Source organism: Boleophthalmus pectinirostris, unplaced genomic scaffold (genome assembly GCF_026225935.1).
Source record: "Boleophthalmus pectinirostris isolate CB_2022bp ecotype Guang Dong unplaced genomic scaffold, ASM2622593v1 HiC_scaffold_16, whole genome shotgun sequence".
NCBI classification, from domain to species: domain Eukaryota; kingdom Metazoa; phylum Chordata; class Actinopteri; order Gobiiformes; family Gobiidae; genus Boleophthalmus; species Boleophthalmus pectinirostris.
Genome location: NW_026571095.1, coordinates 25,568,863 through 25,581,342, shown reverse-complemented (window position 1 = coordinate 25,581,342; position 12,480 = coordinate 25,568,863). Strand labels below are relative to the sequence as shown.

General features: G+C 37.9%; 1 protein-coding gene across 1 annotated transcript in view; it reads right to left on the bottom strand.

Moving 5' to 3' along the window:
* LOC110153471 (collagen alpha-1(XI) chain-like) overlaps positions 1–12,480 on the bottom strand; it is a 214,237-nt gene that overhangs the window by 9,149 nt on the left and 192,608 nt on the right. The window contains 11 exon segments of the mRNA XM_020917373.2: positions 171–283; positions 1,082–1,328; positions 2,160–2,213; positions 2,302–2,337; positions 2,459–2,512; positions 2,610–2,717; positions 3,820–3,873; positions 4,129–4,182; positions 5,568–5,600; positions 5,602–5,676; positions 8,317–8,370. Coding sequence (XP_020773032.2) covers positions 171–283; positions 1,082–1,328; positions 2,160–2,213; positions 2,302–2,337; positions 2,459–2,512; positions 2,610–2,717; positions 3,820–3,873; positions 4,129–4,182; positions 5,568–5,600; positions 5,602–5,676; positions 8,317–8,370 — 882 coding nt within the window.

Here is a 12,480-nt window from a genome sequence, read left to right as displayed (position 1 = left end):
TTTGTAATAAAAAACTGTGGAACATTCCAAGCAAGAAGGTTGAGTTTGGTTAAAGTGAAGACATGAGTACAATAAACAATATTAGGTAAACTCAGGCACTCAACATATTATACAATTTCCATAAAGAGACTATATTCCAAAAATGCCATATATTTAAAGTTAAGTCTTACCCCTGAGGACTTCTTGTCTGGATTGATGCAGGTTTCTCCTCCCGCTGTGAAGTTACAGAAGACTTTGATGGAGTCTCCGATGCAGCCCTGGTTTGGATCGATCCAGTATTCACCTGAGACAGAGCTCAGCGTCAACACAACACCACAAAAACCGCTCCGTCTAATGAATGTACTGCAGGAATATGTAAAGGTATCTGAGGTCTCATTTGTTTTCCCGAAGACGAGAATACACACATAGAAAATATTATCATTTACTGTCTGAAAAGCGTGAAAAACAGAATGAGTTCATTTTACATCAAGAGTTTGCAGTGGTCCAGATTTATTCCTCACTTACCTCATGCATTCTGACCAGTCTAATTACCACTAAAGCCAACAACAACTAGTATGCCAATGTGCACTTCCTGATTATCGAAACAGTAAAATGCTTTCCAGTATGACGCAAACATTACAGAGCTAGGCCTGTCAATAACACATTTTTAAGCACGATGTACAGAGAAATACTATGATAAACCTTAAAACTGAAACTACTTTATGCCACTGATACAAAAATAATAAGCAGGATAATCTTGGTAAACACATTTTTAAATAAACAATAACCAAAATTTAGTCCATAGAAGTTATTTTTTCTCCCCTCTACATCTCAAAACTTAAATTAATACATAAAACTGGCAAAAATTTCCCCATTATTGCAAAGATATTGTAATTATCGTGGCCTATACACACCTATGTTTTGATCTCGAGAGCTGCTTATAAAATATATTTGTACTGGGGCAGCACTAATTTAGCTCGAATAAATGTAAAAAAAATGTAAAAAAATCTATCCGCTCATCCATCTATCTATTCATTCACCCATCCACCTACGCATCTATCGATCTATCCATCCATCTCTCTCTCTGCTCCCGGTCACTTACCATCAGGGAAGTCTGGCTGGCTCAGGTGCAGGTCCTGACAGGTGCGGGCAGGGTTATCCTGAGTGCCCAGGGGGAACTTCATCTTCTCGATGTCCTGTTTGAGGGTATTCAAAGAGCCAAACACGTCGTCCATGCCCTCGCCCAGGCCGTAGTCCACCATGGCGGCGTCGCTCTGCTCGTCCACGTGTCGCTTGGACTTTCCGGGCTGTTGGATGGGCAGAGGCTGGATCACATCTGCAGGAGGACCCTAAAAAAAAAACAACACAAACAACTTCACTTACTGCTAGTGTTTGTGATACATGATACTAACATTTTGAACTTGATTTTGATACTAAGGATTAATCTTCACACTCAAGGCCATTTTCAGCATTTAATAATCTGTTATGTCTCTCAGTACAAGTCTGTTTGTTCTGATACTCCTCAAGATCTAAAGCCAAAGATTCATTTCTGTCCTGTGAATGTGACTTTTTTTGTATTGATACTTGTTCAAATGAGTATCTGGTTTTATACTAGTTTTAGTATTGATTAACAATTTATTTGCAATTCTTTTGACAGTCCTATTTACTGGTTTATTAGTTTGTGTTGAAGTTTTTGCCTTTGTATTTTTCTTTCAAGATCTTCACTGCTTTTTAAATTACTTTTTCAGTTTTGATTTGTAAAAATTTCAAAAATGTCTAAAAATTATTGAAATTACAAAGAAACATTGCTTACGGCCAGCACACTTTTATGTGTGATCGCGAGCATAGAAATAATCAAGGTAAAAGCTGATTTGATTTTAGGGGTTGAGTCAATCAACCAGTTGCCACAAGGCTGCTAGTTCAACCCTGTTTCAACTAGTTATTTACATATATTAACAGCAAATTTACCATTTACCAACTAGAAATGCATTAATATTGTTAATAATAATGTAAATAATAATGTTAATGGTCTATTTACTATATTGCTGCATTTTGCATTTGTGTAAACCCAATGTTTTCTTCTTCATAACTTAAGATTATATCGGTATAGTGTAACCAAACAGTAACTTAATTTTTTTAAATGTGTGCTTTACAAAATTTCACATTAACATAACACTTACAGGTGGTCCAGGTGGTCCGATGAGTCCTGGGTCTCCCTTCTGACCTTGAGAACCCTAAAACAATAGTCGGTGTTGTTAGAAATAAACAGTAATAATCAAGTATAATCAAAATCAGTTGATAAATCTGAAAAAAATCACTTACATTTGATCCCTTAGCACCCTTTTGTCCTTGAGTTCCCTAAAGAGAAAACGTATACATTATATTTAGTAGAATGACATATTAACGTGATATGACACAGACTACACAATCACTCATTGAGCACAAAATATAATAACATTTAAATAGAAAGTGAGCTTACAGGGATACCAGGAGGACCAGGAGGACCCAGTGGACCTGAAGAACCACCGATGCCCTAGAATTAAAGAGAACAAATCAAGTTATTCATTTAGACTCAAATTCAGCTGGGATGTAACAGTTTCCTGATGATTATTGCCCTGTCACAGACTTACGGCCTCTCCCTTTCCTCCGGATGCTCCTTGGGGTCCGGGCAGTCCTCGGTCTCCCTTCTCTCCAGGTTCACCAGGAGGTCCGATCAGTCCAATCAAACCGGGATGACCCTAATGGGAAAGAATACACAGATAATTATTTAAATAGAGTTAAGCTAATATAGTTGTCTAATTTTATCTTGTGCACTCAAAAGTTCCTGAAGCTGAACTCAGGTACTTTGGTTGGACAACACTGACGGGTTTTGCATTCACTATAATTAACTGCATGATGAAAGCCCTAAATGTCTCACAAATTTCCATTATTTTAGGTCTAATAAATTAATAAATAGATTAAAAAATACCATATGTCAACCTTACTATTTGTGAGTTTCCAGTTTTTGACTTTTGAGCATCCAAAAGATAGATCATTTGTTTTTAATTGCTATGGCAACTGCCCCACTTTTTAAGATTTCTAAAACCCATGGATAGTAATCATTCTATTGGTTATTCAGCACATGCAGAGGTGAGTAGAGTCGCCAAAAACTGTACTCAAGCAAAGGTAATGTTACTTGAAAATAATATTACTTAAACTGAAATACAAAGCACTGGTTCAAAAAATGTATCAAGTAAGAGTAAAAAAAGTATTTCAGAAAACTAGAGTAGGTTAAAGAGTAAATGTTGGGGCATAACATCTGATTTATAATTTTAAGTTAGTATAATTTGAAGGAAAAAACATTAAATAATCCCGTAAATTTTGATATTTTTACAGGATAGACCAAAAAACACAAATGTTCGAATAATTTCATATTGTCAACATAAAGTTTTGTCACTTCTAGACTTATTCACAGAGGAAAATCATCAAAGCTTTTACTCAAGTAAGAGTACTGTTACTTAATAAAAATATTAATTGAGTAGGAGTAAAAATATGCCAATAGAAAAGTACTCTGTAAAGCAAAATATCTTTAAAAAGTTACTCAAGTAAATGTAGCTTCCCACCTCTATACAAACATGGATAAGGTATATATATTTGTGGCACTCTATTTGATCGTACGTGTCAAGTTGATCGCAAACTTTCCTTGAGTGAAAGTTTGAGTTTTGCACTTGGAGAGAGTGAACAAAGACACAGGGTCTGGAGATGTTTGCTTACTCAGAGGAGCAGATAAGACGCACCCGCAGATATGAGAAATACACAATAAAGCAATTTGAGATTAACATCGTAATAACGTCGACTTGCCTTCTCTCCCTTGAATCCCGAGTCACCCTTCATCCCGGGAAGTCCAGGAGGGCCCTGTGGAGCAGAGGATTCCACTAAGTGACAGAGAAATAAATGGAGCGATTTCGAAGTGACAGCCGTCGCGCAGCTCTGCATTCAAAGTGTCAGTTCATTTGGTGTCACGCTGGGAGACCGCAACAATCGCTTCGGGCGGAACTCCACTGGAAATCGCAATATTTCACTTTAAAAGCAGTATGGGGTTAAAATAATGGGCTTTTGAACATGTAAACAACTGAAAATGATGAATGCATAATTAATAAAGTGTCTTACGATAGGTCCGGGGGGTCCGTCTTGACCGGCAGCACCAGGTAGTCCCTGTTCACCCTAGAAATAAAAGCAAAATACAGTTATCATTCAATATTCATAACACAATTCAAAAGAGACAGTGCATAAATATATAATCGTTTTCTCCATTGGATTTTGGCTAAAAAAGGAAAGCATCTGCCTAACTTTAACACCCATCCAGTCAGTACACTATGCAGCTGTTACTGCTTTTCCTGGAATGGAATGTCCCACAGAACGGCATTAAACACGTCAATCTCCGAGGAGACAAACAGATGACACCAACATAATACCACACTGGAACATTCTAGGCAAAAGCAATCACATCTCCACTGTACAAACACCAGAAAAGTTGTATAGATGAGAACCTTCAATAATCTCGCTCTTGATTGGCTCTTTGGTTGCTATGATACACAAACTGGGAATTCTAAATAAGGTCCCTAGTTGTAGATTAGCTGCAATATCCTCGATTGGCTTCATTTGGCTGCAACGTTACGGGAGACGTCACACTCCCTCAGTCCACTTCTATACAGTCTAAAATAACACTACTAATATTTCTCCTCCTTATTTATAAAATTAAACCTTGCCAATTCAAAGGAACAATGAGAAAATTCAGTACCTTATTTTTCGGGCTATAAGTCGCATTTTTTTTCATGGTTTGGGTGGTCCTGCGATTTATACTCCAGTGCGACTTATTATATGTTAAAATTTTCACACTGACAGACGTGAAAGGGCGCTCTAGGGTTGCGTGCCAGTATTTGCTACTACTATTACTCTTGTACCACTGTCACTTCACACTCTACTGCGCATGTCTCCTGCAGAAGAAAGAGAAAGAGCCTCTGTCCTGTCCTTATCATGTCAGTCGATCGCACCATTACTTCTGTACCACTGAAAACTTAACATAAAGACAACCAAAACCATCCTGTCAGGATTCAGAAAGGCCGGAATAATTCTAACTCTGATGCTGAGTCTGACGACAGCTATGCAGAAGAGGAAGCAGCATTCCGTTTACCTCTGGAGGTCGCGGAGTTGTTGTAGAGAAGTGACGAAGTGACACCGAGGATGAAGAATTCAGTGGATTTAGTGATTTGAAGTGAGATGGAGAGTTTGGTAAACTTGTTCTGTTGTTGATGCTATAGTTCTCTGAATAACTGTTCATATGTAACATTAACAGCCTGTTATTCTCTGTTCTGTTGTCATTACTATAACTTGCCTTTCAACATGAAATGTCAGTTCCTGGTCTCTGATTTTATAAAATAAATTTCCCTCAAAAAGTGCGACTTATACGTGTTTTTTTTTCTTCATTACACATTTTTTGGATGGTGCGACTTATACTCTGGAGTGACTTATAGTCCAAAAAATACTGTATATCTGATTTTAGACACCTTTATAATCTAAAATGTCTTGATTTTTCGCTGCCCACTCACCACAGGTCCTGGGATGCCTCTCAGACCCTCAGGCACCGGTTTTCCCAGGAGGTCCCTGAGGTCCCACGGGTCCAGTTTTACCCACAGCGCCCTCTGCTCCAGCCTCTCCCTGCGAACAATGACGAGCAGTTTAATAAGTGAAACAATATGCAAAAAATAGGTTTCAAAACGTTCAAAGCAGTATCAGATTTGGTTTATTCTGACCACATTTTTCTGGGCAAAAGTTAAATCTTATAATTATGTTAAAAAGCAGGTTTGGCAAGATCTGTAAAGAACTTAACCTTCCATTAGTTTATGGAAAAAAGCCATTCAAACGATATATAGTGCAATCTTTTCATTACCCATGCATGGCACCAGAACTGAAATATCTAAAAATAAACCCTGAAAATGTTTCTTCTTGGCAATACTTATGAAGCTTTTAAAGGTCTATATTACACCATTTTCTGATCTATGTTATAATGTTGCTTCCTCATCAAAAATATACCTGAAGTTTGTTTAATTTGCACATTTTTAACGCACAAACCCTGCATATTTATTTACGCTGGGTTATTCTCTCAAACAGAAAACATCATTGTAACATGCCTTAACGCTCACAAGAATCCATTTTCGTGTAATATAGGACCTTTAAAAGAAAAATCCATCCGTTTCCCATTTTCTCCTTGCACTACAACGTCTCTCTTGTGTTGAGTGACAGGCACCATACACTTTTGTTGTTGCCGGGTGTCATTTTGTGTAAATTGAAGGATGAGGAGGATTACATTGTTCTGACAACCAATTAGACCTGGATTTGACAAGAGAAAGGGCCGTCACCAATCCTTCACATATAATCCTTTGCCTCTCTGTGCTGAAAATACACTTAAAAGACGTGTTCAAAGCTTCAAATATAGTATGGAGGGATGTAACGATATACAAATCTCACAGTATAATATTATAACGATATTTTGGAGAGGCTGATATAATTGTAGAGAGGACACTTTTTTGCTTTTAAAATACCTTGACAAGATTTTGGTGTGCATTTTTACTGTCATAATCCCAAGAATTAAGGTAAAAAACATCTTTCTTCATGTTGTTTGCACTGAAATGAATCATGGGATATGTAGTTCCTGATGTTTATTAGCTAATGCTACTATAAAAAATTGCATTTAAGGAAAGGAACTTGTAATCTGATACATTGTGAGGCCCCACGGTATTATTGTGAGACTTTTGATGAATATCACTTTATTAGTAATAGTATCAGATTAATCAATTAATACAATACAATATATGCTCATTGACTTTTTTGGGGGGCAAAGTTATGATAATTAAATAATAAATACTGTTTTTTTTACACTCTATATTGACCTTATACAAAGTGGAATAACAAAAACACCAAACTGTGCAGCAAAAAAAGGTGAATTTGGCATTTGAATTAAACCAGCTACATGTTTTTAATGTCAGTGTGTAGCAACTAGCTCAATATTTATCAGTTTCTTTAGCTAGTATCATATATTCTTATGAGATGTAGTTTAATAATCTGTGTATAATTCATTCATAAAAATAAGACAAAACAATTATTTTCTTCATTAATGTTTCCAAAACCAAAATGAAAAAACAGATGATGGTAGTTTCCTGTTTCTGTGATTTAAACTGCAGAACTTTTGCACCACATATTGACTGAACCGGGACTGAACCAGGACTAAACCAGGACTAAGACAGGACTAAACCAGGTCTAAACCAGGTCTAAACCAGGACTAAACCAGGACTAAACCAGGACTAAACCAGGTCTAAACCAGGACTGAACCAGGACTGAGTGTTGGGAGGGTGCACACTGTCCGGTGATCAGGACTGAGACCGAGACCAGAACCGGACCAGACCGGGACTGAGACCTGGACTGAGACCAGGACCAAGACCAGGACTGAGACCAGGACCAGACCAGGACCAGACCGAGTTCAGACCGGGACCGGAAACGAACCAGACTGGGACCTCCTGGTTTAGTCCTGGTTTAGACCTGGTCCAGTCCTGGTTCAGTCCTGGTTTAGACCTGGTCCAGTCCTGGTTTAGTCCTGGTTTAGACCTGGTCCAGTCCTGGTTCAGTCCTGGTTTAGACCTGGTTCAGTCCTGGTTTAGTCCTGGTTTAGACCTGGTTTAGTCCTGTTTTAGTCCTGGTTCAATCACAGAATAGTCACGGATACATGTAGTTCAATTGGCTTATCTATCAAATATAATAATATCAAATCAAATATACTTGGGGTATGTTCACACTTGGACTGTTTTGGGCCCAGTTTGAGTTCACATGTAAATTTGTTTTGGTCTAGTTGTCCTAGTTTAGTCCATCTTTAGTTCATGGATTAATTAAAGTTTAGTGTGGTGATTGTGCAAGTGTGAGGTATTTTTGAGGTAAGGCATTTTTAACAAAAATCTATTTATGTTTTGTACTTTTTGCTAAAATAATTTCACTCGCTGACCTCATGATTTCTCCACTGAAAGCATAATGTTCATATACTGTATCAAAACAACATTAACTTCAAGCTCTCAGATATTTTTACCAAAGTTTTCTACCTAAGTTCAATTCACTTTTACCACTAAATATACTGGGCCAACACCTACTTTGTTCTCAAATCCATGCAGAGCAGTAGATCACTCAGAAGCTATAGGGTCTGTGGGTCGTTCATCATTTCATTGGGACTGGTTGAAGGCCTCTGTGATTGCATTAGCCTGGTTTTACCTCCAGCCCCCTCCACAGATCAGCAGCTAAACTGATGTGTCTTACCTTGGCTCCTTTCTCTCCTTGTCTGCCCTCCGGACCGGCTTTTCCGGCGGGTCCCTGTCAAAAACCAAACAAAATATGAAGTTAGCCTCTTCAGTTGGCACAGAAATACCACAGGGATTATTAACAGTGTGTGAATGTCAAGAGCCCCTTTACATAATATGTCACCGAAAGGTCAGAGGGAGAATTAAGACTTTTATATACATTCACATGCATCTGGTTTGTGTAAAGTAACTGCATATCTTCATAATTTAATGTAATGAAAAACATATATACAGTACATTTAGAGGTAGTGCTGGAATCCTGCAAATGCAACGTGTACAGCACAGTAGTAGTAATAGTAGTAGTAGTAGTAGTAGTAGTAGTAGTAGTAGTAGTAGTAGTAGTAGTAGTAGTAGTAGTAGTAGTAGTAGTAGTGATATGAGAGTATGTCAGGATAATACTCAAGTTGAGGGATAAGCTCTCATCCACATTACTGCAAAGTTAACAATTAATCAATACAAAAATCAACTACAACAACAACAACAACAACAACTACTACTACTACTACTACTACTACTACGACTATTGCTAGTGGACAATAAAGTTTGATATTAGTATTCATCTAACTACTACAACTATAACTACTTCTTCTTCAACTATTACAATACTATTACCAAAACTATTACAATGACTACTACTGCTACAACTACAATGACTAGTACTACTTCTACTTCTACTACTACTACTACTACTGCTACTACTACTGCTGCTACTACTACTACAAATACTAGTTCTACTACTACTACAATGACAACTACTACTACTATTACAAAATACTAGTACTATTACAACTATTACAAAGACTACTATTACTAATACTAATACTACTACAACTACTACTACTACTACTACTACTACTACTACTACTACAATGACTACTACTACTCTTACTACTATTACAAAATACAATTATTATTACAACTATTACAATGACTACAACTACTACTACTACTAGAATGACTAGTACTACAACTACTGCAACTACAATGACTAGTACTGCTACTACTACTACTGCTACTACAACAACAACTACTACTACTACTACTACTATTATCACCACTGCTATTCTGAGTCTTCTTTATTATGGTAATAAAATACCAATTAAACAAACACAAAGCTAACTGTGGTCCCTGCCCTTTTGACCTTGTACTACAGAGTACTACATTACTACAGTACTACAGTGGTCTAGTGGTCCAGTGCTCATGCTGGCAGTGGATGGACTGTCCCATATATCGTGAGCTAAAAGCCTCTCCCAGCTCCACTCTGCCTCTGGTCAGAGCCTGTGAGTGGATTGTCATTAACCATTATAGAAAAACATGGGCCAGCAGAGCAAACAAAGACGGGGCTTTTCAATAGGGCTTCTATACGGGCACGTGCCACGGTCAACTCGTGAGGATGTGTCTGCAATCACTTTTTATGCACTATTCAGTCAATTACTATAAAAGGTATTGAGTGAGAATGAGTGCGGTTGGTACAGGGTGAAAAAATACCTGATTTCAAAAGTGCATTAACTACTCAATAATTTTATTGGATTGGATGAAAAATAGCTCTAGAAGAACTAAATACGTAATATGAATTTGTCTGCAGAATACAGCAGTATATAGTTGCTGACTGTTGAATATCAGAGCAATTAAGTTATTAGGTAATGGTTTTATCATAAAAAATGTAATAAAAAAAGGAAAAGGCAACTGCACTGCTTTGTCTGAAGTGCTGTTACTCAAGTTAGACTTTAATCTGAGCTTTGTTTTAACACAGTCTGATCGTAAAGAATGGATTACCGTATTTTTCAGACTATAAGTCGCACTTTTTTCATGGTTTGGATGGTCCTGCGACTTATACTCTTTTCATACTGACAGGTGCAAGAGGCTCTAGGCTTGTGTGTCAGTATCTGCTACTGCTATTACTCCTGTACCACTGTCACTTCACTCTACTGCGCATGTCTCCTGCAAGAAAGAGCCTCTGTCCTGTCTGGGATCATGAAAGTCAATTGCACCATTACTTTTGTATCACTAACAATTTAAAATTTTAACAAACATAAAGACAACTGAAACCATGCTGTCGGGATTCAGAAAGGCCGGAATAATTCTAACTGGAACTGATGCTGAGTCTGATGACAGCTACACAGAAGAGGAAGTGGCGCTCTGTTTACCTCCTGAGGTTGCGGAGTTGCTCAGAAGTGACACCGAGGATGAAGAATTTAATGGATTTAGTGATCTGGAGTGCGATGGAGAGTTTGGTAAAATGTTATGTTTTTTTATGCTATAGTTATCTGAATAACTCTTTAATATGTGACGTTAACAGTCTGTTGTTCTCTGTTTTATTATTATTACTATAAATTGCCTTTTAAGATGAAATGTCGGTTCCTTGTCTCTGATTTTATAAAATAAATTTCCCCAAAAAAGTGCGACTTATAGTCCGGTGCAACTTATATATGTTTTTTCTTCTTCATTACGCATTTTTTGGCTGATGCGACTTATACTCCGCAGCGACTTATGATCCGAAAAATACAGTACTTGCATTATCCAACAGTTTTTTTTTCAGTGAGTCAAATAAACGGGACCATGAACGCTTGTGGTCCATTCATCCATTTTGTATTTTTTCTTGAGTTTTGAGACTAGGATTTGTGTTTGCCAATGTGTGCACTGTGTCACCATGGAAACAGCTGAACATTCCGCCACAAACATACATAAGATACACCCCCCAGAGTACTGTCACTGTACAGTACTGGTGTAATTAAGCACTTTAAGTAGCTGATGAGTGTGATAGAGAATTCAGAACAGCATTAGTAACTCTGCTCTGTTATGCTTTGTAGTGGGCGTATATTTGTTTTGTAGCTCATGTCACCAGAATATCCAACAGAATACAAAAACACGAGCTGAAAGTGCTTACGGTTCAAAGTATTTTTTTATATTTTTTTGTATAATCAAGAGTCCATGGCTGAATGTGAATTTGTGGAGATGTAGTTTTATGTGGGGGACATGGAAATGACACTGTTCAATGATTTATCAGCACAGTACGAGCAGAGCAAAGCCATTTTTTACCTTGGATTCATGTGATTCTCATTTCAAACCAAAACCTGCATGTCTGTGGCAAAGCAGGTCACACTTTATCAAGAAGAATAGAAAAACTTGATGAAATTTGGTGAATGGTTGAGAAAGGGTATGCAGCCCAGCGGTGGTAAAAAATGAAACAAAAAACAAGCGCATTTCTATTATATGTAAAACCTCTAAAAAAAAAAATCACATTCAAAGCATTCTTAAGTCAATCAGATGTACAAAACAGTGAAAAAATGAAATGTATTGCATAAACGTTTCCTTCCACTAAATAAGTAACAAAACTGAAGTGTGGTCATAATATGCACACCATTCCTATTTTTGATCATTCTGAAGCCCATGCACGGCTCCTTATGTGAACTACCTACAATGTAATCTAATATGATCAATAAAGTACATACAGAGTACAATTGCAGTTATTTCATGTACAGTAAAGGCAGTGTGATCCTGGTGGGTCAGAAAGGCCATACGGAGCTCTAAGTGACAACATAATTTCAGTGAGATTATCAATGGTCTTTTTCCTGTCAGTCAAACCCTCACCACATCGATGAAGGTCACAGGAAGGGCTCCTGCTTGCTCTTTGTCATATATGCAGTTAAATGGACCAGAATAATAGGCTCAAATGTTCTACACTGGCCTGGCCCTTCAAAATAAAACTCATATAAGGCTACGTTCAGACTGCAGGGCTTAACGCTCAGTTCCGAATTTTTGTGAAATCCGATGTTTTTGCGAGGTCGTTCACATTTCCAATTAAATGCGACTTGTATGCGATCCCCTGTGTGAACGTTAAACGGCCCGAAAGTGTCCCGCATGCACTGGAGGACACGATGACGTCAACCGCAGCGAACGTGCTCTGTGTTTACTGAAGTTGTCCAAACATGGACACGAGCATTGAGCACCTGGAGATTTTAAAGTTCCTCTCGTACCGGAGCCAGAACATGAACAACTTACTTGTTTTGAGGAGATTGAAAAGGAGAAGGACGAGGTTTTTGGCCGTGGCGTTTTGTGGGGCAGTGGCACCGACGTCCGTTGAAAGGAACGTGTGGATGCGGAGACGTAGCCAAGAGTGGTG